The 27,075-nt window shown below is 43.7% G+C and overlaps 1 protein-coding gene across 1 annotated transcript in view; it reads right to left on the reverse strand.

Moving 5' to 3' along the window:
* The window catches only part of CSMD2 (CUB and Sushi multiple domains 2), a 288,643-nt gene that overhangs the window by 243,831 nt on the left and 17,737 nt on the right, over window positions 1–27,075 (reverse strand). Inside the window, exons 2-3 of the mRNA XM_086764833.1 lie at window positions 18,977–19,193; window positions 2,700–2,812 (exon numbers count right to left, since the gene is read on the reverse strand). Coding sequence (XP_086620959.1) covers window positions 2,700–2,812; window positions 18,977–19,193 — 330 coding nt within the window. The remainder of the gene's footprint in view (window positions 1–2,699; window positions 2,813–18,976; window positions 19,194–27,075) is intronic.

Consider the following 27,075-nt stretch of genomic DNA (forward strand, 5'->3'; position numbering starts at 1 on the left):
AAAACATACAGCTAAACTGTGTCCTCGGACAACCAGGAACGCAGCAGCACACATCCACGTAGGAGCAGGAGACAAGAATTTGCTTGTAAAAGATCTTATCGTGTAGGCATCATACCAACTAGATAAGCTCGGAAGATGTTAACATAGATAAAGCCATCTCAATTTCTGTATTTCTCAGAGGGTCAGGGTCGAACAGACATCAGCATAAGCAGAATGTTTTTGTGTCACTTTGCCTCCAGCTACGTACTTTCTTCGTGTCTTCCTTTAAAAAAGCTCCTGAGATCTTCAGTTCCAATTTAAAAATTCTGTTTCTTTCGGGGCATGTAACAGTGATTGCTTAAAGGGAGGAGAGTAATGAACATGCTTTGATAGCAGATCATGAAGGAGCCATTACTGCAAGGACTCCAGTGCATCGTGCTGTCTTTCAACATGAATTATGGAACCACAAGATATTCACCAAGTCGTCGATTGCCAGTGAACTGAAACACCGTTACAGCAGCATGTCCCTCTGACCAAAAAAACGCTGATCTCCTCCTTTAGTCTGAGTTAACAACAAGCCAAGCGGCAAGCAGTTTGTTTCGAGGCGAGGTTTGTGTTTAGCAAGCCTGCCCCTCTGCCTCTCAAATAAAGCTTTCACGTACACCAATGCTCCGTGTCACTCAGTGGCTTATGTTAAGTTTTAAGTACGTTTTTTTTTTTGCCCTAGAGATGCACTCATTTACCTGCTTTAAAGTCTCCTAATCATGAGCCAAATAAACTTCAGATAATTTAAAATATATGTGACTAAAGGGCAGCTCTGGAACGAGCCTCTGTACAAGATCACTTGCTACATCAAGGTAAGAAGAAAAAAAAAAGTGTACAAGTAACTAAATGCCAAAAAACGTCTGAATGTCAAGAAGTACAAAAACAGCTATGTGTCCTCCATTGCACAATTTGGGAGCAATGTACTCTCACGTCTACTTGTGACGGGTGCGCTCGACCCCCTGATCAGACTGGCAGTGGCTTGGTGCAGGCTCCTCTAATTCCAGTCTGATCTCTGAAAACTCACAGAGGAGCAGAGCAGCAGCGACCATCAAGGCATGTGAGCTTGGAACAGCAGATCATGCCATTAGCATATGCACAACAGGTGACTTTGTTCCTTGATAAATGAGTCTTGGGAAAGCTGTAGGCAGAAGGAGCCTTGGGCATACCTCTTCCATCGCGTGGAATTCGACTATTAGTCAACTACTGTATTCCACAAATATGACAGCCTAAGTGAGCCACCTTTGAGCTTTGCCTGCTAGGCAGCATGGTGGTGAACCCCTCTTGAGCTGGGACACCTCTCAAGGCTGCTCCTCAAGGTACACAGACCTTTCACCAACAGCAGATCTTTGGTAAGCAACCGGTACCACACGTAACTTTGCAGTACAGTAACTTTCATTTTTTTGCCTTGGTAACGTGGTTTATATGTTGAATTGATAACTAATGAAACTTTGTAATCTTGGCTAAACGATGTAAAGGACTGACTGTGCATATATAAACATAGAATCACAGAAGGGTTTGGGTTGGAAGGGACCACACTGCTGTGCTCGCCTGTCCTGACAGCCACCAGACACCACCAGCATCCCCAGTAGGTACTTACCCTGTGAATAAACAGAGAGCATGGTCACTGAGATGACCTTCAACACCACTGCCTAGCCATACTGAACACCTGCCAGCACACTGATCACTTCAAGACTGATAAAAACATCTTCGTGACACTACCACCTCAAGGCAGAGCAAAGGTTTTAATCATAAATCAGCGGGTATTTAAACAAATTCCCCTGACCCTGAGCAATTGTCAAGTGCAGAAAATATTGAGAGACTACATCATCATCTGCTTGGTTCAATGTGTTGCGTAATTGTCCAGTAGGACTCATTTCCCAAAGTTATCAATTAGGGCTGAGAACTTCTGAAGACCCCAAAGAAAAATATTTAAAGGGAAAGGAACAACATTCTAGGTTCAATAATCAACATAAATGCAACTCAGATTTTAACATGGTTAATTTGTCCTTTACCCAACAGTACCAGCTGACACTACAATCACGACCTGCTCTCTACGATAAACAGTCCCTTCATGTATCTGATGACTTCCACCACTCCAGATTTTCTGAAGTTACCAAGCCTTCGCATACAATCCTTCACCTCCACAACCACCAAACACTGGGCATCATCTATGAAAAGAAACATGGGAGGTGAATTTAAGTACTTGAGGAGCAAGGCGCAGGGAAAAGAAAAACACCAAATAAGCAAAGGGAAGGTGAAGGTAAAATGCACAAATGTCCAAAAACCCCAGGTACTGCTCTGGGGTCTCCGTTGCTCAGCTCTAAGTCCCAGTGGCTACGCTGGGCGCTGTGCTGGCTGTAACTGCAGATTCCACCGCCAAGTCCCACATTACCCTTCCTTCCCAGTCATTCTAGCTTTGCTGTTAGAGTAAGCTTTCAAAGATCTTTTCAGCACAAAAGCTGAGCGGAGAAAATACATCACACTCTGAAGGAATCAGCGATTTTAATTCTGAAAAAAAAATGAATCAAATGACACAAGAATCAGGCACTCCCATCTTGGATCAAGTGTTTGCATATGTACATATCCTGGTACAAACTCTGCACCTTAGTTTCACATCCTACCACAAGCCAAACGTGGATACAATTTAAGACAACGGCTGAATGGGGCACACTTACCTTCATAGCTCGCCTGGAAGCCTTGCGCACTGACCGCGTAATCACTCACAAGCCACAAGGACAGCACCACCCCTGTACTCACAATAGGAGCTGGCAGCTGGAAACCCGTTAACCTGGAAGAAATCAAGAGGAAGGTTACACTCACCACTTCTGCCTTTGACCTGCTGGCAAACGGAAGAACACTTTGGCCAATGCACCACAGCCTGAAGCAGGAGCTCCAGAGCCAACAGAAAGACTGGTGCAGCTTGAACTCAATAGCTGTTCAACCAACACTGGGCAAATCCATCCTGGGCTTTTAACACCTCCTGCTTACAAGAATAACTACTGATGTATTTCTTCACTGACCGTATTTTAAAGCAGTCTATGTGCTTCACACCTCGTTCACCAACATCTGCTCTGCTAACCCCAGCTCCGTGGTCTTGGAGCAGTCACTGAACCCTTCAGAGTAACTTCCCCATCAAAACAGGAGCAGTATTTGAGGTTGCTGAGTGAGCCTAAGACATTACTCAGTAATGCTTATAAACACATTTTGAGAACCTTGAGTAGAAACATTATGTAAGGATCTGAAGCATTATACTAGCTACATTAAATTGAACAGAAACTAAAACAGTGTAAGAGAAGAGGCAAAAAACCTGATGTTACCAATTAAAGCCCATCAAACTGGGTGTCTTCAGAGTATTTCTTCTGTGTTTTTACAATGGATAAGGTTTGAAGTTTCTAGGAATCACTCCAGCCCCCACCCAACCATTCCTACAAGAACAATCCCAAGGATGGCACTTTTCATCCTACATCCTAATGTCTCATGCACACAGAGTGAAGATTGTGATGGTTAACACCTCTACTCACTGAGGAAGTCAAATTCCGAAGACACAAAATCACTTGCACAAGATGATTCAGTAGATTTACTGTAAGAACTGCCAAGAATAGACACATGCCACAGGTCAGCGCAGAAAGAACTGCACGAGAAGGTGACAAGTCTAGTGACCAGACCAAAGACAGCACTGCAGAAACCCACAGCCCAACTGCCTTCCCTCCCACTAGCTCGCCCTGCAGACTGTGAGCTAAATGACAACTGTTAACTTTATTACAAAAGTCTGTTTGGTAATGATTTTAAACTGGCATCATCAGATCCCAAACGTGAAATCCCCTTTCCTGTATTGAGACAGCCCCAGAACAGCTAATGTACTTCTCCCACAGTTTTGTAACTTATAAGCCTTCTCCTTACACTTGGCTAAGAGGATTTACAGAATAGATTTACATAAGGAACACTCGTTTTGAAGCAATCTCACATTAGATTCTTGCCTGCCATCATGAAGGACTGTCCTAAAACCAGACTTCCACGACACTGCAGAGGCAGCGGTCACTGCAGGAACTCCCTGGCACAGGGCATCATTCCTGATCAAGAGTATCCAAGTTCGATTCACAAGGACACAAGTAGCACAAGATAAAAATGAAGAAAAAGTTTAAAGCTTTGTACACACACTCAGAGGTTTATCCCACGTCTTTTTATACAACAGCTAGTCTTTATCGTAGAGAGGGCAAAAGATGACTTGCGACACACAGCACTCCGACCCTGTAAGAAACAGCTGTACGTGTACACGTGATTCAGAGCATTTCCTCTCCTCATACACTCCACGGAATGAAAAAAGCATCCGTAGAACAAAACCTGATCCTTAATTTTGGGGGCCACCGCCCTCTCTCTGACCATGGGGACAGGTGCTAGCACACTGCCGCTTGCAGCCCAAGCCGTTTCTCCTTACAGTTGCTACCAGCCCCCGGCAACTTCCAGAAACAATGAGAGAACTTGCTTGTTGTTCTTACTTTGGCCCTAAATTAGCAAACCCAATATTATTTCAAACAGACTGAACTCTGACTAATGAAAGCTGACATGCTCTGCCCGAGAACCTTATTAAAGCAAAATTTCCAGTTATTGGCAAAGTTCACACAGTTGCCAGCCAACAATGGCAGTCAGGTTTGAATGTCAGCAAAGAAGTACTCACCCGCTCTCAGCATAAAATCCATTGTACAAGCTGGAAGAAAAATCGCCTCTGCTCATTAAAAATAAGAGGTTCCAGGGTTTTTAAGGATTCAAGATAGTTTTACCATGTGCAGAACTGACAAAGAGTGCCATAGTTGTTAATTTATTCTGCAGTTAAATTAAAATGGCTTCTTGAAACCTTCACGCACTCAAAAAATCCAGGAAATGCATGGACCAGTTTTAATAAAGACATACAACAGACAGCAGAACCTGTCAATTTTTCTTCCTCTAATCACCAGACAGTGTTTTATCATTACCTAGGAATCTGTTAACAGTAGCCTGTGCTTTTTACATCCAGAATAGACCTGCTCTAAGATTTTGTATCACGCATTCTGTTCATAGTCTATGTACTACGAGGACCCCGCTTTGCAGATGTTGCTTTTAATTCAGGGCAGCATTTACACATCTGCTCACCTGTAAGCAAGTGCACGTGTCCCACAGGAGTCAACGGGACCACCTGAATCAGGTGGCCAAGTGATACAAGAAAGAAGAAGTGCTACCTGAAACAACACTGCCCTGCAGCACCTATTCACATTTTATCATTAAAGGGCCTTAGAAGGAACGGATGGCCTGTGCACAGGGGCACGGAACTTTAACTAAGGGTTTGTTCCCAGTCTGTCTACAGATTCCACACTGACTGCAAAGACAATTTTCATGGGAACCTCTGGGCTTCCTGAACCTCTAAAGATTATCAGACTCAACCATCTCTCCAGGCCCTTGACTTCAGATGTTCACTTGTGCCTGCCTAGTGTCCCTGGAGCAAACAGAAGAAAACGGACTGCCTGACAGCACAAAAGGTGAAAAAAGACCATCTTCTCCTTCAGATTCACCAGCCTTTCTACCCACAAAAGATGAGAAGTGCCCCCATTAGTGCTGAAACGAAACTTATTCAGAAGGAAATACTCCTTCAATAATAAGAATATCTACGTAGCAACTCCTGCCCTCTCTGCCACTGACTTCCATACCTGCTCCTGCGGTGGGAACCTGCACTAGAGGTGAGACTAAATTCCTCCCATTCCTCACTGGAAGCAGATGCAGTTAAAAGTTATTCCTCCTCTTAAGCCTTCAATCAATGCACACAATTGAAAATTTTTCCTTCTTCTGACGTCCCTGTGTCGTAGTTCAGCCCCGATCGGGACTGAACTACCTTAGGCCCCCCCCTCGCTAAACAAAACTACAATACCCTGTCTTCTCCAAGCAAGAGCACAGGCAATACCCTCTTGAAGAGAATTATTTAACAAGGCTTATGCCCAAATCACCCCTGTAAACCTCAGCACTCTTCCCGCAGAGACCCAGGAACAGCCAGGCGTGGCAGGAGGCCTGGCCTTGCTGTGACCTGGCTGGGAAGCTGTCCTTACGCCTTCCTCCCTAAATCTGCAGCCCAGGCAAATTTAAAGCACGGGGATCAACGTGATGGCAAATGGAATATGAAATCATTCCCCAACGGCCTCATGCATGAAACAGGAATTCTGACATCACTGTTATTTAGTGTAGCAATAAAAAAAATATATACGCTAATGACAAAGAAAAGCAGAAAGCTCTGTTCCTTGGTTTTATTAAGCGCCATAACAAGAAGGTGAGGGTGGTAATAACAGCAGAAATAATCATCTTCCATTTCTTCTGTACCTCTGGCCAAATGGATTATTGAGTAATTATCCTCTTAAGTTGCTTGGAGCCAACACTGATTGTGGGAGATTTTCAATGTGTTTTTCATCGGCTTAATTCTGCTCCTACTGCGAGGAACCAAACTCAACCAGTGCCAGAAATACCACTTCATAAGCTTGCCCTTGCTTCACAGCACGGCAAAAATCAATATACCAAAACAAATCAACACAGAAATCCTCTACTCTATCTGCATCCTTCTTTATTCCTTGCCCCAGGTTTGCCACAGACTTTGCAAATACATCTGGTGCACGACTCCCCCACTCACAGCAGAACAGCAAAACCTGCTTCATGGAATAGCTTTGCTAGAACTGATGTCAGTAAAAACCAGCTGCTGATGTACCCACCACCTCTTGACAGGTTCTCAGCAGTTCCACACACACTAGCCCCCCACAGCACACCAGCAGCTGCCAAGGCTCAAGGGCTGGACCATCACTGGGGTCTCGGTGTGCTGCTCTCCACTCCCCAAGGAACCCAGCTGTCCAGGCTCTGCGACACATCACCATCTTCCCTAAAACCACAAATTTCCCAGGTGGGAAATTGTCCTATCTGTCTGTGAAAGGGGCTGAGCACCAAACAAAGACCCACTGACCGGCTCAGCAGGTTCAACTCACAACTGAACACTTCTTTTGCTCTAGAAAAGGACAGGACAGTCCACACCTCAGTCCCTTTGCAAACGTTCTCACCTCCATCTGTTGCATATTCCGCTGTATCAAGTACAACCGTACCACGTACTGCAACACAGGCTCCTATTTTGGAGTGCAGGTGCCATAATTAAAACAGAGCACATTATTTTTCTGGTAGGATGCCCACCATCAGCTCAGGCTGCAATCAAAATAGTTATCGCAGCTGGCAATCCAACAGCCTTTAAAGCATAAATGATGGAGAAGTGTCTCAGAACATCTAATGAAAACGCATTGGATTGCATCGTTTAACCCAGCATTAAATTACACTACACCATACTTCAGTGATTTTTTTCCTGCATGCAATTTAAAGACACCTATTAAAGAAAATTTCCCATCAATGAACCGCTCTCTGCACTATATAGTTTAACTGACATGGTTCTGTAGGTGCTAGGCTGGCAGCCCTGCACTATCCCAGGACAATATTCAGGCTAAGCCAGGTGTCAGGCACCGTGTTGAGAAAACAACAGTTCAGGGAGAGCTGCCCTTGGAAAAGAGTCTGGAATGAGCAGCTGAGTCCTCTTCCACACCAAGTGCCAGGGAACAAGGCAGTAGTCAACCTGAAGGCATTTGAAAGGTGCATTCATGAAGTATTTGACTAACCCATTATCAACTGGGGCCAACAGAAAGAGCCCAATAACTTCCCGTTGACTTTGAATCATGCTTATGTGCCTTACTAGACAGTTGGCTCCCCTGCACATAGAAATGAGGAAACTCACTGGCTGCAGCGAAAGGCTGCGTGTTCAATTTTCCTCTGAAAAAAAATGGGTACTAGATGAGTGATGTTAACATTTGCAACTTTCTCAGTCTTGATGAAAAGATTGTAAGCATTGTACCCCAGCTGCTGCAGGGAGAACCTTTCACCTTCTTCAGGGAAACTGGAAACACAGCCATATGCAGTCAGTGGTCACTCAGATGTCCTCCTCAAGGCTGCTTCATGGAACTTACGTCAAGAATAAAAACAAACACCGAGATCATGGAATTTATCTACAGCAATCCACCCCATCTCAGATCCCATTACAAGTAGTAGGTTTTTTCTTTACAGACGCAGCTGCTGGTAAATAGTCTGGGGGGGGAACAACTTGCCATTCTTAATATCTTAGTTTTAGAAATCACCTTTCATCCTGAAAGAGTTTAACACCTCTAAATCATGGGCCAAATCCCCAGAGAACTACCGTGAATTTCAAATATCACTTTACAAAGCTGGCGAAAAAGCAACACGTAGGTGCCCTAGGCACAAGGACTCCAGCATGCGCTGCACAACTGAAGCTGACAGATCTTCGTTTCTCACATATCACTGTCTGCAAGACCCAGGGCCAGCCCCATCTCCAGGAGGGCATCCTCCACACCACCACTCCGCTCTTCTGGCAGTGACCTGCTCCACCGCCACCACAGCTCCTACAGCCTCCTCCCACCCCCAGTCACCCAGCTCTTCCCCTGCAGCTGTACCACGGGCTGCTGCCTCAGCCTCCTTCACACATCCCATCCCTTCTATTTTCAGCAGGGAGAACTCTGCTGATCTTTTTCCCCAATTTCAGTAAGCGTGGGTGAAAGACACACCTGAGGAGACAGCTACCTCTCTGTTAGCATTTCCTCAGGCTTGTCTGGTTCAGGATTTTTTCCTCAGTGGTTCCGTCAGGTTTTTCTCCCTCTCTTATTTATTAAAGAAACAAGCAATTACAAGGAGATGTTAGCTTTTTTTAAAAAAAAAAAAAAAATCATATTGACAGAATAACTGGTACCATAAGTGTTCTCATTAATCATCGATAAAACAAGTAGAGCATAATCTGAGAACACTTCCAGCTCGTGCATGCTGCAGATACTTAAAAGTCAGTTCTGTCTGCAAGGCAGAACTCACTGGTGTCACTTCGACAGCTGCCCTTTAATTTTGATCCCTGTAAGGCTGAAATGACACTCTGGACCAAAGCAAAAAAACCTCAGCCAGCTTAAAAGGACACTAATGACATAAGAAAAACAGTATGAGTTCATATTTGGATTTATTCAACTTGTTGGAACGATTTATGGCCAAAACCAAGCTGCTTTTGAGTCAAGCTACAAACAGGTCCCGTACAAACCTCTTCACAGGCATGTCGCACGCAGCAGTAGCTCCTGGTACATTCTCCACCCATACTTCACCAAGCAACTCCAAGCTGCTTCGCTGCCAGCCAACACCACATGTTCCCTTTTATTCCATACAACCTTCCAACCATCCCCTCTGCTCAGCTGGCTGATAATTAAGTTGCTCTTAAAATAATATAATCTGTTGGCTCTGACATGCATTACTACATACTTTTCGTACCAAGACAGTAACAAGCATCAGGGAAAAAGAACTTCCTCTGCCTCTTAAACCGGCTCACAACGACATTTACTACATCCACATTTTGCTCAGAATGTTAACCTTTGCTAACAGTTCACCATCTAACATCACACAACCCAAACCGTGTGCCGGCACACCTCAGGAATCAACTGCACTTCCTTCCCTCCTCCAAGCCAAGTAGGATCCATCAAGCCCCATGAGTCCTTTGCTCACCTCCAACACCAAGAGGCTTCGTTAATTAACACAGTTAGTTAACTAGGGACAGCCACAGGGCTCAAATTCCAGCCTGGATGGGTTTCTTTGCTCATTTGAAATAGGGTTTGGGTCAATTCCCACTAGAAGAGTGTTATTTATAGAGCCTAAAGCCAGCAGAGCCATCCCAAATACATGAGGCCTTCATGACTCAAGCTGGGAACAGGTGCTAAGCATCAAGTCTCAATAAATTTAATTTTCCATACAATACAATAGAATAGGATGACCATGGACTCGGATTTATTTTATTACCATGTCCCTTCCATGCTCAGTTTTCCTGGCCTTCTCTTGTGTAGGAGTGAGATGCAAGCAGATCTCTGACGAACTTCGGCATCTGTGTTCTCCATCTCGTTATTACAAACTGAAAAAAGCCCACAACTTCACAGAAAGGTTCAGCAAATTTCAGTAACCTCTTGGCAAATCTGAGCTGATATTCTAAGTAAACAAAGACAAGTTTGGATATAAACCAAGTCAGGCTCAGCAGTGTCAATTCAAAATTTGGCAGTTTTAGGTTATTTCTGGCTTTCTTAAAAAAAAAAAAAAAAATCAGGGTTGTAAAATCTAGTAAATGGGAAAAATGAGTTCTCGAACTCCCTGTAAATCACACAAGGCTTATTGCTAAACACAACACAACTGGTGCACAACAAGAGAGCACTGCCATACTGGAGGTGCTGGGAATACCCCAACATTCACACCAGCCCGTTAAACATTAACTCTTTCTGCTGCATGCTGTGCAAAAAGCATCCTACAGCCTAAATGATTTTATATTTAAACAGAGGAAAATGTTCAAAACACCTTTAAATGCAGGAAAGGTAGAGTAAGTACAGAAGTTCTTAGGCCAGCAACATTCAGAGCAGAAATATCACTAACTCATTCGAGCCTGTTCAGCTGGGAGGTGGCTTTTGAAACCACAGTGCTGGATGGAAGTCACGACTCAACGGCCAGGCTCTCCGGCATGCCACTAGCCTGCTAAAAGATTTCAGGCAATCCCCTGAACCCCGAGCTCCTTCCACACTCCAGTCCCCGCCATACGCAATCCTGACCACCCACAAATCTCGCGGGGATGCTTCGGAGCCTCAAGGAGAGCACACGGAGATCACCTGGTGAAAGGCACCAAGCATTAGATTTATGACAAGCAGGTATACAGATACGCCTACGCTAATTCCTTAAGATTTTAATTTATAACACATCATAAAATAAAATTTATTTGCAACAGAGAAGGAAACAGTAGAATGTCACTTTCTGCAGAGCCAAGTTAAAAAGCAGCATACAAATGGAACACAAACAATGCAAGCCATCCTCCACAGCGAGTGCAGTCAAAACAGTCCGCAAGTAAAAAATTTGATTTTTAGAAGAAGCCTTATATGATTAAAACCTTGAAACAAATCCCATTGTTCCTGCTGATGAAGATTTATCCAAAAAGACTGTAATATTGATTCACGTCATATCTAATTCTCTGTTCACTTGCACCTTGCGCGAATGCCGAATATTGAGCAGGAACAGGACTAAAACGTCGCGACCTGATGTTCAGCAGGAGAGCCCGGTACAGCACAGCGCACCAGAGGTGAAGAGCCCTGGGTGCAAAACCAGCAGCAGCACCGAGCCACTGCTTGCCCTGCTGCTAGTCACTTCTTCCTGTACCCACGCTCCTCATTTGCCACACACACACAAACTGGGACCAGCTTAAGCAAGGGAATGTCTTGCCATGCTCCCAGACAGTTAAATGTCCCAATTCCAATAGCTAAAAAAAATATTATATAAAAACTCTAGAACAGCAGCATTTCACACTGCAATTTACACACAGACCAGTGACAACGTAAGCTACCAAAAGGTTCAAATGAAAATATTTCTCTCCTTCCTAAACTTTTTATTCCACTATAGCAGCTCTAATCAGCTGTAAGCCTAAATATTATAAAAATCACTCAAAATGTAAGGATGTACTGCATCTTCAGACAGCAGAGGCCTTTACGTTTCCCAAAGAGCTTGGAAATCACAACCAATTACATTCTTTATTAAGAAAAAGGGCCAGATGTCAGCAGTTGCTCTTGCAGCACACCAAAATCCAATTCCAAGCAGCCTAAAAGGAGCCAGGCCACCCTCCGCCGCCCAACGGGAGCATAATGAATTAGAGTCAATGGGCACCGAGGATTTGTCAATTTTCCATTTGAGACTGCAAGTAATAGCACTCCACAATTCCATTGTATCTCCAACGATCTAGTGAGATTGTATCATCTCCTGTAGACTTTCATTAATTTTGATAAAAGAGAAATACACGCTGCCTACAGATGCACTTTGCCTAAGAAACTCTCAAGGTCAGACCTTACAGATACAAAAACTTCTCGACCTAAAGATTCACTGTATTCAAAAAGACAACTTGAAGGGGCATACACCACTTCTCCCTTCAGGAAAATGGATTAAAAGGCATGTATGAACCTTGTTTTGTACTTTAATTCTCTTTTCCCACCCCAGCATACAATATCTCCAACTGGGACTTTCAAGCATTTTGCAAGTTTAAATTACTGAAATAAAACATCATGTCATTTTACAGATGCGAAGTGAGATTTAGTATTTTATTCGGTGTATGTGAATAAAAGGTTCCAATTTGCCTAATGCCACTGAGCAGAGCAGCTGCTGGGCTCAGAACAGGACTAAGACACACTGCTCTCATGAGGGACCACTCGCGCACCTCGGTTCTCTGCCAGCGCTGCTTCCATCACCACCTCTGCCCGTCCATCGCCTTGCTGCGCTGCTCACAGCATCCTCCTCAAGGGAGACTGACACTAATCACCAGTGAAGACAGTGGCCATCTTGATGCTAACTGATGTCAATACCAATTGATTAGAAGTGAAATTATTTTTGAAGACCTGATTCTCTACAAACAAAGTCAAGAACCTGTAAGAAAGGTCTCTTACACAAAGAGTATCAGACTGTAGTCACCTTCTCACCATACAGTTCTGCAGTAACACAGCAACTGAGCAGAGTTCCATAACTAACAGCCAGCAGCTAGGAACTCACCACACTGGGGCAGCTCACTGAACTGCCCTGGGCTGCTTTCTCCCTTCCTCTACGACAACACAGTAGACCTGTTCCTTCTCAAAGTACTCTGTAATCTAAAAATGAGAAGCACCATGCAAGGGCTAGGGGTTAGTTCAATTTCTGTTCACCCACTACTAAAAAAAACCACTCATCTCACTTGCTCTGACCCCAAAAGCTCATCCACTGGTTTTGTAAACTGCTGCTCCTGCTAAAAGAATAAAAGCAGCTCTGTTTAAAACAACTCCAAGATGACTAAAAACATCTGCAACTATCATTTTAAATACCACATACACACATGCATGAAAAGATGGTAAATGTTCCCCATATAGAAGATTTATTAGTAGAGCATGAGCAGCCACTGCCTTTACCATGAGCCATCTTTGCTAAGGAAAAGGAGCAACCCCAGGAAAGGTGTTAGATCTCTCACCACGCAGATGTCATTGACCTGGAACAACGTACACATGGGCACTGCGCGGGTGGAAGGCTACGGACACCATGATCCTCACCAGAATTTCCACACACTAGTTAAGCCTAACCCTTTAAAGCCCACCTCAGTTACTAATGGCATTCAGCGCTCGCAGATCCATCAAAAGCAGACTGTTTCAGAGCAGAGTCTTAATTAAAACCTATTAGATGTTCTCCAATTACCGAACATCTCTCTATACATAATACGCTTACCATACCTTAATACAAAGCAATAGTCATTGTCAAGCATTGCTAGTAGATTTTATCTGTAAACACGGTTAACCAGCAGTTCAGACTGAAAACAAAAACAATTCTGAAAACAAAATATTATTTGAGTATTTAAGGCCCAAGAGCAAACAGCCCCCTGTACTAAACACAGCAGGAAAGCCATACCTGGAAGAAATGCTGCAGTGCAACAGAAAATGCAGAACCAGCACCAGGCAGGAAGGTCCTTCCCCAATTAGTATTTTAGTCAGTGGCAATGAATAAAAGGTTCCAATTTTCAACAAGCCCCTATTTTACCAGATTCGGTACAGGGCACAATGCTATGGCAGGCCACGCTGCATTTGTACAGGACAAGCAATGTCACAAGAGCGCAGATCCTTAAACCAGGATCAAAGCTCCTCGTCACCTTACCTCTCCAGCTGCTCCGCAGGCTGACAAGAGGTCTGTCAGGCCTCCTCCTAAGCCTGCTGTGCTCAGCATGGCAGCAGGGAAAAAGCTCCCACCCCAATTTAATCAGCTTTTACCACTCATCCTGATGCACGCGCTCCTAATAAACCTGGAAAAACTGAGTGCAACCTCTCCAAAGCAAGACACAGTCGCATTAATTCCATTAGCTCTCCTGGACTTTCAGAGCTAGTAACACCAGCCGTCCCACAGATGAAGTTTAAATATTCACCGCTTCCTCAGAACAAAGTGACAGGGCCACTGGCAAAAGGCCCTAATGCCACTGGAGCAGTTCAAACAGTTTAAAAACACAAATGTGTATTTTATTCTACAAAGCAGAGAGCTTAGATTTAAGTGGGATTTGTTGGGGTTTTTTCCCCACAGAACTAATGTGAAGTGACAGAAGACTGCTAAGGGGAAAAGGGAGGTAGGATTCGGAAGCTCACTAAAGATGACAAAAGGAGTTAGCTCCATTTTATTTATCTTTATCCTCAGTAAAAAGAGTCGTAGCCACCTTGGAGACACGAGGTAGCTACAACGGAATACGTCCCAGGACGAAAGGTGACTCAACACAGAATCCTGCTATGAGTTCTGTGTACTACCAGATGGCAAACACTGTCTCCAGGAATTTCTTTAAGAGCACTGAACCCCAGCAAATGCAGCACCTGTGAAGCCAGAACCCCAAGATGTTATTTTGACCCAGGTTTGCATCTCTGCAAGTGAGAGCACGCGCCATTGTGGGGGGAGTTCTCTCCTTTACCATTCCCTTTGTCTCCTCCTCTCCTGCTCCCTTCCATTGTTTTTAAGATCAAAAGCTTTCTTCTCCTGATTGGTAATTAAGTACAAGTCACGAAGTCCAATTGTTCAAAAAGTAATTAAAAGGTTATCAACGAGAAACAGGCAAGATACAGGTATTCCTGTTGTAGCTGCAAAAAGGTCACCCCAGTAGATAATTCAACTCTTATCAATAGTATCACATAATTTTAAGATCAAACAAAATACTTAATCTTCCAGTCAATTAAATACGGCCAAAGAGCATGTGGTTTTTAACTGCATACACAGCACATTGACTGCAGTCCTCCTCTTCCCTCTTCAGCCGTTTGTCAGGGAAGGAGGATGAGTATCTCTAGTAAGCAAAAGCAACTTGAACAGAGGACACCCTGCACAACGTTGAGATGTGGGCCAGAAGACGACATTCACAGTGCCAGCGAGCTAAAGGCAGCGCAGATTTAAGTATGAAGCTATTTGAAGGTACTGCAGTAACAATTTGCAAATGTTTTCTCTAACCCTACACGTTCCAGACACCTCAGAACCTAACAGTTCCTCACCATTCCGTAAATACACACCTCCTAGAAACTTCTGTGGAACTGCAAACCATACCACTGAGGTTCCGGATATAACAAAGACTTGCTTGTCCTGATACACTGGCTCAAACATTTCCTTAGCCAAATAAATTCTGTATCATTGAAACATGTCCTTGGAACAGGAAGGGCAGAGCAGAAGACAGCGCAATTACCCACCCACGTCACGCGGGAAGGGAAACCCATGGGTTCTAGGACCATAAAAAACCCAGGACTGTTCAGCGCATATGCAAGTGAGCAATCCCACCTGGCAAAAAAGATTGTATATTCTGTCCCTTGGGCTTTCCAAAGTAGTTTTAAACATCTTTGGAAGGTAAAAAAACAAATATTATTTTCCAAACTGACCCATCTTGAGTGTAAATTCAGTGACTCGACTCACTTCAGGAAAACAGAACCAGGTACCTGAAACGACTGTGACCAGATACATCGTGAATACATTTTCCCTGGATCTGAGCGTAAGCCTGAAACTTCAAATAAGGAAATTAGCAACTAATTTAAGATTCTCACATTAAAAGCATCCTGCAAATTAGCAGCAGTAGATGAAAAAGCTTGAAGACATCATGTGGCTTTCATTCTTTGTTACATTTTTTTCTTGTTAACTACTGTCTGGTTATGTCATCTAGCCACAGTCAGATACAAGAAGATGCAGAGCCTCCCAAATCCCATAGCAATCTTAGATCCATAAATAACTCCAAATATTCAAATTTTAGTCAGGTCTCCGCTGAGCTTCTAAGCCCAGCACAGTGGGAAACCAATCGGGAGACCAACCTGATTGGAGCATCCTCTTAACAATGACACAATCAGCAAAGCACAAGAGGAATCTGGAAAGACTATTCTTGAGTAACTGCAGTTTTCAGATCAGGTCTCCACATGCATCCCTCTGATCCCACTGGCACTTCAGAGTAGTTAGGAACTTGAAGAATGAGCATTTGGGAGAGTTTGCTCTGGTGTAACGAGCACAAACGCCGCTTAAGAGAAGGGAAGACACATAGGCACGGAAGGGAAGTTACAAATCTCATCTGAACTGTTGGAAACACACAGTTTTCCAAGTGAGACAAATCTGCAGCCATCGCTGTTTTCAGGTTTCAAAGGTTCTGTTACAGTGGTCCCTGCTCAAAGCCAGTGAATGGTGTTGGGGGTGGGGGGGGGATTTGAGAGAAGCTGAAAGAGCAAGGACTCTTAAAACAAGCTCTGATTTTAGCCAACAAAGCAAAGTCACAGCACTGAGAGATGACAGCAGCCCTGGATGTCTATATTAAAACACTGAAACACATTTAATATTCACACACTCATCACAACACACAACGCAAATTCCCTAATATACAGTAAAGCAGTTTATTAGCAAATGTCTCATTGGATTAAGTCTGCTCTTATCCTATTAGGGAACTTTCACACCACATTAAATTGCAAGACAACAGGGTGTTTGCCAGCACACGATGAACACAATTATTAACCCCTTCTCAGGAATCCACATAGACACGACACTGACACATCGGGCCAAGGAAGCTCTTCAGAACAGACTGCTTACACAGAACAGCAGGGTATGGAGAAGACTAACCACTGTCCATCCCTCAGCAGAAGGAAATGTCATCAACAGGTAAGCCACTCAGTGTGCCTCAAGATCACTCTCTCCTCCCAGTCAAGTAGGCACAACCTACTGAAATAAATCAGTGATGCTCAATGAAAGCTCAAGAGTCAGAAAAACAGAGATAGGGTCCCTGTTTAACAGTTTTGTGGATCAGCCTTGAACACACTGAACAGTTACCTTCTCCACAGAAGCATACTTTCCCCCCTTCTTTCTGCACTTGCTTACAGCTTATTTTTGCCCACCTCCTGGTAGCATGAGCTCTGATGAATGACGCATGGTCATCCATCTTCAAGCGCTGCACTTCGATGATGAATTGAGTACATTTGGAAGGCAGTCTGAGAAAAAATAAAATTGATAGCCACAGGAAAAAAAGAAAAAAGTGAGAAAGAAAAGAGAAAAAGAGACCAGTGTTGGGCAACAGCTACAGAGTTTCACGAGGCAAGATTGATGTACAGAAAAAACATCAGCTGAAAAAAGAAGTGAGACACTAAACAGTACAGAGGAGCAAGTTCCAGGTTTTGAAGTCACTAATCCAGAAACATTCAGAAGCAGCATGTAAACATTCCTCACGCAAGAGTCCATCTCTCATTTATTGGTGCGAGTCCTCTGTAAGTGCTTTCAGCTTCTAGAAAGCCTCACCAATACTTTTCCCCCCTCATTTACTTCACTTTCCTCCATTGTACTAAAACCACACTATTTTTCTGAACATCTCATCTCCTCATTAGAGATGAAATATTCTCACATTGCTTTGTGCTCCTGGTATCATGCCACAACTTACACTTATCTACCCAAGTTGCACATGAAGTTCACCCGTGATGCAGAAGAAGGACTTTGTCTCCTCACCTTCCCTCAAAATGCAGGGCTCCAGATTATCAGAACAGCATCCAAGCTGTATCTCAGAGTTTTGTTGTTCTGGTCAGCTGTTGCCCTTGCTGTTACTTCTATCTACAATCATCCTGCTTACGAGTAGCTCAGAGCAATACCTGGATGCAACTTATCTACAGTGTTTTACTAATTTACTCCACCACGACTCTATTTCTGAATTAATTTCATTCATTGATTTTGCTTCTTCAGTAGAACCTCCCACTGACATCTAGAGGGCAACAGGAAAGATCTGGCACTGTTGATGAGCAGAGCTATTTGCCAGGGGGCTTAGCTGTACGAAGTTTTCGGGGAGAGTTTTATACCAGATATAGGCACCCTTTACATAATACCCAAAGCAAAGCACTATGCTACCTTCTGGTTAAATGATGAGGTCCCATAATTAAGATGATTCTCAAGCGCAGTTGCAAGATGAAAATTATTTATTTGCATAACTGAAGTCATCTACATAAAGAGCTGATTTTCACCAGTGTTTCTTTGACTCAGATTTCTCAATGGGGTTAGACAAGACATTGAGGTCAAAGGATCTAAAGGATCATTGAGGTCCTAAAGTAGTTTGAAGTAAAGTTATTTTCCAGGATGCTGCCACCTGTTTCTGTTACTTTTGGAATATATTACTGTCAGACTTCAGCTACAAACCAGACAATAGCAGTCATGTCAAGTCACCAAGCTGATTTCATCTATGCCTCAGATCTAGGGTCCAAGATCATGACACCTTCAGACATGTCTATGTGATAACATTCGCTACCACAGTAATACTTTTGTTTCCCCCTCAAAGTCAGTCTCATCTAACTTCTTATTAACACCAGGATGGGCCCTGAAAGTCTCAGAGGTCGGAATGCACGGAGAGTCTTCATACTAAACTATATTACTCAACAGCTCCTTACCCCTAAAGGTCAAACGGTTGAGTCAGATGTGAGAGAACATCACCCCTGTCCAGCTGGTGAACAGACTGAAAGTTAGGGAATTATCCAAATGCCCCTACAAAGGCAGAGCTGTAAACTGAAACCCATTATCCATCCTCCCACTCAGACAATCTCTTTTGGAATGAGGGAAGCTCTTCTGCCCATCAGCTCTACTTTCCTCTTGCTCCATTCTCTAATTAACTTCTCTGAATGTCTAAAATGACTCTTGATAAATCATTACTGTCAGGCATGCAGAGAAACATTTCAAACCTTATCAGAGATAAGAAATCAAAACAACTATAAAAACTGCTCATGAAGAAGCACTCCCAGTTTATCGCACATAAACCTCCGACATAGATTTAATTCCAGCGGCAGAAAAGGGAACATGTTTACAAACATCACTGGTATGAACAATGTACCTTGTTCTCAGATTCCCCTGCTGAGGCAGTCCATCGTAGACAGATAATACATCAAAATCTTCCTCTAACGCAAAGGACTGGAAAACAAGCTGTATCCTGTTCTGCTCCTCAGCAGTGATTGTCCACGTGCAGTTTGCATAATTTGGATATCCATACGGAAAGCCTGGGCTCTGTATTGTCCCGTTTGGGCCCTGCAAAGTGTGACTGCAGTTCTGGGCTGGCAAGAGAAAAGACAAAAGTACAAGTCAAACGGTGTAGGATACACTTTAATATCTTCACCATCAAAACACATCACACAGGATTCTCTCCACTGAATTTCTCCTTAGTTCATGGTCCCAGGGAAGAGATAAAGGTAAAATCTAAAGATGCATCTTTGCCCTCCCTGCAGGAACTTGGACCCCAGGTACCCATCTCCCAGGCACTGCTCCCTCTAGCTGCAAACACAACGGGCTCCTAACAGCCGGATTTCAGCAGCTGCTGGCTGTAACAGGGAAACAGAGGCTTAGTCAGACATCCTCTCACCACCCACGACAACACCCAATGTACTCTTCATCACACACAGTGCATGTAGGGATTTAACACATTTGAGGAGCTCCTGGCCACGCTAGGTGCCTCAAGCCTGAGGGGTTCAGAAGCCACAGAAGAGCAGAATGACACCAAAGCTGACCCTCTCTTTCATCCTTAGTTACACTGGAGTAAGAGACAGAAGACCAATGTTCCACCATGCAGAGACAGATCAACCCTCACCTTGAAACACCAAAAGCTGTAATGGACTAATACATGATGAGGAACTGAGTCACCAAATGATAGTCTGTCTGGACAAGAGTGCATGAAAACAGAATGGCAAACGATCAGAAATGAAAGTTGTCTTGACTCCAGAAAGAACAGGACATAGTGCAAAGGATTTAACAAACAAACCATTCTGGAATAGTTATTTGGAATAAAAAACAAAGAAAAAGAAAATCCCCAAATCTTTGCAACTTCCTATAACAGAAGGTTTTTCCCTGCCCACATTCTTTCAGGTGAACATCGCTCACCAGCCTGAAACAACCTCTTAGGAGGGAGAAGAGCCCATGGTTTTTACACAGGGCCTTTCCAGGCAGATGGCTGTAAGGAAAAGGCACATTCCCACTTGGTCTCTGGTCTGCACACCCCAAACTGGCAACTGGACCTCTGCAACGCAATATGGACTGTGGCCCAGAGCTGCATCACCAGTAACACTACATACCCCTGTTAGGCCTGATGTTGGTACAGAGGAAATAAATTATTGTCTCGACTCAGCATTCTCAGGTTGCTCTGTTTTCTCTCACCCAGTTCTGAAAGGTGTCCACTCCCCATGCAGGCTCAACACATAGGAACACTGACTGGAAAATGTTTGCTAACGACCTGCTGTACAGCTTCATCTTCTGAGATCAGAAGTCCAGTTCTGTACCCACCAGCTAAATACTTAACACCTCCCTCAGACCCCTTTTCCTTCCCCAAAGCAGCACCTGGGAACACTCCATCTCAAAGACAAACATCAACTGCCATGACATGCAATTTCTGGAAACATGAGATTTTCTTCTCTCTGGGGAAACAGGCACAGAAATGTTTTGGGCACAGCCTAAATGACAAGTTCTCCTTAGCGTTTTCCTCTCTTCACTGCTACTTTACCGGGGTGTCTTTTGAGACACAAAGAAAAATTCACTCCAAACAAACTGGTATAACTCCTACTGGTTTTAATGGAATAACTCCCTTCACATCAAAGCTAAGTTCCAGGCAGTTTGCAAGGCAACTGTTGTGAGCCCAAAAGCAGAATTTCCCCTTTATCCCATGGCCAGCTGATCACTCCTGCCTGCATTTGCTCTGGCTTTTCCTGCTGATGCTGGATTGTTTACCCCGCATATGCAGATAACCAAGGCTTTCAAGTTGAAATGAATTCAAATAGAAATCTTTGATTTCTCATTTCTTTTTTCAAAGGCAGCAATGGCATTTGCACTTCTGAGTGCTAACCAGCTACAGGTAAAGAACTGCGCAGTAGTGCTCATTAAAGCCAATTATAATTACATTGACCTACTTTGGTGCAAAAAGGCTTAGCAGAACTTCTCTCTGACAGACGAAGCCCACACCTTTATGAAACTAAACCAGTCCATCATATTTACCACCCAGGGAATCCTTTTGTATCACGTTTATTATATCAATGAGAGTCAGGACAGCCCCATAATCCCCCAGAGACTAAGACTGAGCTAGGCACGTAACTCGTTAACGAGGACAGACTGCAGTACCTTGCATTTCGGTAGCATCTGCCTCTCAGTGAGTGCACATTGTCAGTACGTAACACACACCGGAGTGAAACCTCCTTCCCTCCTCCTCTTCAGTTCCACTGTCTGTAGGGCTCACTGAAAGGATCTATTACCTCAGTGCCAGAAAGTCTCACGCGACTGGGAATATTACCGTTACCACAGAGTGGTAAAATTACGCCCAGCTTGGTTTAGTAACCCGGAGACTGCCAAAGATCCGCAAGCTTCAGTCCTCTAAAACACAATCCCATCCTCTTCTCTTCAACCAGCCCGGCACTCAACAGGCAACGTGGGGATACCGAATCTGTCTCTGCTGCGCATTTTTTATTTTAAGTAAACGTCATCAGAACAATTTAAGGAAATTGGGAAATTAAAGATACTATATCTCTCCATTTCTTGATGGTATAGAAGCTACTGATGCTGCATGAAGTTCGGAAAATAAATTCAAGGTCAGAGACACAGCATTTCAAACACTTCCAAGGTCATTTGAAAGGCAACAAGCTTTAAGATCAATACAAATTCATGCCATCCTTGCACAATTAGCGATTAAAACAAAGAACAGAGGCCATGAAAATGTACATCTTCAATCTAGCTTAAAAAAAATAGAAAAAGAGGACACAGTTTTACGATGTATCAAATCAATTTATGAAATATTTGCGTGTTCATGATTTTGACCAAGATGTGCTTTGGACACAGCTAAAGAAAAATTGCTTACTGCAAACAAAAAAAAACAGTTTTCCAAAAGCTGACAAACTGGTAAGCAATACATTCTTCATCAACTGTCATAGTAGGGAGCTTCATTTATATTGGACACTGCTGGAAAATTCACGGCAGGAATGGGAAAGAGATTCAGGAAGCCCAAGAGAATTTATGCATAGTTTATAATTTGCTTTCAGGTTTGAGTTAGTTCAGCTCAGTCTTGACTGACAAAACCTTATTTAAAATCTAAAGCACATGACAAGGAAACATTCTGTTTCTCCTCTGAAGGCTTTCAAAACAATTCTCTTTAACCCTTTGTCCCAGGAGCATGAAAAAGTAGAAAGGTATGAAAGGACATCATCAGTGCCTCTGCTATAAAGGTCCAAGTGAACTCCTATTTGACAGAGGACATTCTTCCAAAGTTTCTGGAGCCTTCTCTCCAGCTCAGAAGTTTGACACGAGGCCGTACATACCCACATACCGTACTCGAGTCATGGGAACATGGATCACTCCACGGGTGCCTCGCCCTTCATCTCCGCTCCAATGTGGCTGTGCTGGTGACCACGACAAACACCAGCAACAACAGGACAAGCGTAACCCACGGATCGCCTTCTCCACACCCTCTGCGCAGTAACCATCAGCCCTGGTATCCGAGGAGTTACAGCCCTTTCACAACGCTTGCATCTTCCCCTCTTCATTCAGAAGCTCCAACAGCAAACAGTAAATACGCATAGCTAAGGGATCAGATGTCGCTCACCAGAAGGCTCAGCGCAGAACTGTAAATATTTATGTAGATATCCCAGTTTCTAGCACTATTCATGGACTCGCACTTTCTGAAGGTGTAACACCACGATGAAACCCATCAGTGGATATGCATTTGTGGGCACATGTCCTATTTTGTGATGAGATGACCGGCCTCAGAACAGAGCTAATTCTAACTCGCACTCTGCCAACGCAACCTGCTATTTTCAATTCTGGAAAGTGGCTTATTATGAGAGTCTATCTTTTTAATGAATGCATCAGTGTAATTTTATTGCAGTAGCACTTAAAAGTTTCTAGACAAGGACGAAGGCGTTATCATACTTGGCACTGTTCAGTGGGCAGAGCCCTTCTCCAAAGGGCTCACAATCGTAAGAGGGAAGGAAAGACCACAACCAAAGGAAACCCATGCTAGTGTAGGGCTTAGGGCTTTGCAGAAAAACATCTTGATCCAGGAACCCAGACTCAGCTTCACTTCTGGCTCATACGCACAACCAAATGATGAGATATTTATGTTGCAACACGCACATAGAAGAATCACATTTCTAACAGAAACATGGGCTGCCTTCAGCATTTTCTAATACACAGTTAATCCACACGCCACAAAACTTAACACGACTGGACGCTTAGGCAAAAAATAAATATCAGCTGAATACAGCTCTGGCTGCCTTTGCTCAAGAAAGCTGCACACCCCTCCTTTCTTCCTTCTGGAAGTCTCTTGCCACAAGGAGGGCAGGAAGAAAGTCCTGGGTTTTGAGTACAAGGACATCTTTTGACAATACAAGCTAAATGACTGAGACAGAAGCTAGCGGGAGGTCTGTTTACATTCTTATATCTGAAGTTTTTCAGACACATGAGCATGGGACTGTTCTTATGTCAGTCCCTCCAGCTTTAGAGGAGCCTCTGTCAGTTCTGGAGCAGAACCAGTTCACCCCCCAATGACTACACTGTGGGTAGCATTAACTGCTTCTCGTGTCTTTGATGTCTCATGGCAGTCATGGTCACTGCACATTGATCAAAACAAACCAGGTTGTATTTATGAAAGATGAGACTCAATCATTGAAGCATATGCATAGCAACAGAATTTTGTTATTTCCTTCAAATAAGCAACACCTAGATCAGGAGCGAGTTGCCTGGGCTGCTGTGCCCTCCAAGCCCCTGGCTGGGACCAGGTTTCATCTCTTCACGTAGAATTTCAGCAGCTCTACACACTCAGATAAACTTGTACATTCAAATTCTGTCACTACGAATCTTCATCAAGTTGTCAGAAGCTAAATAACAAAGGCCTTGTCTGACATTACAAGTGCAAGGGAAATGGGTACAAAACATCCTCTTCCACCTACTTTCAATTCCTTAAACTTACCATTCCAGATCCACGGCAGCGTAAACCAAGGAAGTATTTCAACTACGTTGATTTATACCGTATCAATGTCTAAGGAAGGAATACTTCAGAAGTAAATTCTGCTTCCTGTCTCTCTGAAGTGCTTCCTAAAATATAATTTGATGCACTTTGTTTCTCAGCAGAAATCTGATTTAGCACACACTGATGTACGGTCAGTGCACAACCCAAAAGGAACAAATACCAAATCACACACGCTGACTTGCTCTCAGCAGTGTCATATATCGGTGACACATGGCTGCCTTCTCCTTAGTGCAGTGGATTTGGTATTGCCATTTTCTTTAGTTATTGTTACTTAGGCACAAATGTTTATTTTGTGTGGTTCTAGCCTACTCAATGAAACAGACAAACAAACTCTTCCCCAAGAAAACTGAAATCCATATCATTCAGACACACACACACATATTCCATCCTGGCCTAAAACACCAGGGGTGTATCCTGACCACATGAACTCTTTTTCTATTTACATTGCTGCCCAGAGCCATTCACCTTCATTGCATAAAAGTTCTTCAAATCAAGACGCTAGACCTCAACTCAGAAACAGCACTCAAAGGCTGAGAGGTTTTCAGTGTCCCCTGAGAGCACATCTGGAGGCTGTGATGAGTAGGGTTGAGCTCAAGGATGGAGACAGTTAAAAACAGCCTAATTCCACGCAGCAGTGCCCCAGCTTTCTCTGTGGGATGACAGATACAAAGCCACACACGATGCGTTAAAGCTTCTCACGCACCTGGGTATGTGCCACAGCACAGGATCGACACCTCCAGTTCCCACCGAACGCTCCCCTTCGCACGAAGGCACAAACCCTGTTCCGAAGGGACCTCAGCACAGGGGGTGTCAGGAGTGGGCTGAGAAGTGTTCATAGCCAGCTTCTCCACACAGGTCTCTCCAGAACCTTCTCCCAAAGAAAACCACACTAAAAACTCACCCCCTGTATTGAACAGTTCATCTTTAAGAACTCTTTTTTTAAAAAAAACATTGTTTGATCTGCCATCTAAATAGGAAAAGTTTTCCTTTTCCCAGTGTTTACTGTTTTGAATCACTTATCAATGACTAATTGCGCTTCCTTACATAGCAGTCTTCTAAATCATTACAACCACAAATAGTAAGCAGTCTGCCCATAACCAAGCTTTGACTCTCGCTCAAACAATTTAAGTAAACCAGCAGGAAAAGTACCTTCACACTTCATAAATCTAAGCCTTGTTTCCCTAAGTATTCACCTTTTCACAGTTTTAACTTAACCTACAGTCTTATATCAAAGCCTTCTGGGTAATAAATAATGCAGAGACATTCCATTAACTAAAACTTTTAATCAAAAGCCAGTGGATCCAAGAACATCATCAAGAGGATGATTTACATCTGAGAGAGCCACTGTCTTTCTGAACACATGGAGCGATAAACTGAAGAAGGAAAGGGGAAAGAACATGCATTTTATTGAATCCAGCTCAGGCCACTACTGCCAAGGCCAGAAAGAATTATAACATCCACCTCCATCAAAAGCGGTATGTGAGTTTTCAGCAGGATGGCACAATGCTGTGATACCGCAAATCAAACCCATTATTCCTGAACCCAGCTTTGTCACCTCCAGTTCTCTGGAGGGAGACGTTACCTCTCTTCCATTCCAACCATCTCTCACTCCCACTGTCATCACCTTGTCCCTTTCAGTGCTGCCCAGGTGTTCAGGCAGAGATCTGTTACATTTAGGCATTGTTCCAACATTAGCAAAACAATTCAATGTTAAGGGCTTCCCAAGTAGAAAAAAAGAAGAAAGGAACAGAAAACACAATCGTTTCTGAACCTTCAGTGGGGTTCTGGACTCTCCCCATCTATTCCATATCTGTCCTGAAGTGTAAAGTCAAAAACTGGGCAGAGTGCTGCAGCAAAGTCCAAGCCTGAGCTGAACACTGCCTCAGCCACCCGTACATCCTCTCCTCCATGCCAAGCTAACCGTCTCCTTTGAAGAAAACTCTTTGTCTGCCTTACTATACTTTGGTTTTATATTTCATGATTGAACCTTGAAAGGACATGTACTTCCAAGAGTAAGGTCAAAGAAGTTCTGACATGCTGTAGAGAAAAAAGAAAGTGTCCAATTTCAGGTAACATCAAAAGCTGTTGCAGGACAAAACTTGAAGTCACAAGAACATGACACTGCACATATGTCCTGTCTTACAGCTGCACAGCAGTCCCCTGACATGCTGAGAGGCCAGAGACTTCAGCTGCTGGGAAGTAATGCCTCCTTTGGTTAAGCTAGCAATCGCCTAAGTGAGAGCACTGGTCACAACAGCAGCTGCCACATCTTCCCTTGAGACTGGCTGTTCTTAACAGAGGGAGAGAGGGAGGGTAGCAGAGCATGCTGAGCCCTGCAAGCCTGCTCCATCCCTACCCTGGAAAGACCTGGAAACAGAAGCAACTTCGGTCTTCAAGACCCTCATCAGATCTTTCCGTTTGGGTTGGGTTTTTTCCTCTCCATCAAGAGACTGCTGTCAAAAGGGGGATGCAAAAATCCCACTACCTGTTGTGTAGCTGGTAAGAACTGGAGCTGTTCTGTAGGGAATACCACAACACATACCCATGTGGGGTTATCAAAGAGACACTACAGTGTCCTGCTGGCTTCCCCAGGTGCATGCTGTATCTGTCTCTATCACTCCTGCAGATTTATACACCCCACCAACATCTGGAAAGCCTACAATCTAAACAGAATCAAAGCAAGCTAGAAAACAGGACAAGTGTGTAGGAGTAAAGGCTTGCACATAGTGAGGGGAAAGGAGAGGAATTCCCTCCTTTTACTGTTAGAAGGGAAGGGAGGAGGGCTTAAGAACTCAAACTAGAAGATATTAAAAAATTACTTCAGCAGTACTTTAGTAAGAATCTAGAAAATCCCTGGTAACACATTCTTTATAATACAAACAGTGCCAAAGTAAATATTAGAGAACTCAGTGTTCATCAAGACACGTTAATGAATATAT

This window comes from Chlamydotis macqueenii, chromosome 22 (assembly GCF_036417535.1).
Source record: "Chlamydotis macqueenii isolate bChlMac1 chromosome 22, bChlMac1.mat, whole genome shotgun sequence".
Lineage (NCBI taxonomy): Eukaryota > Metazoa > Chordata > Aves > Otidiformes > Otididae > Chlamydotis > Chlamydotis macqueenii.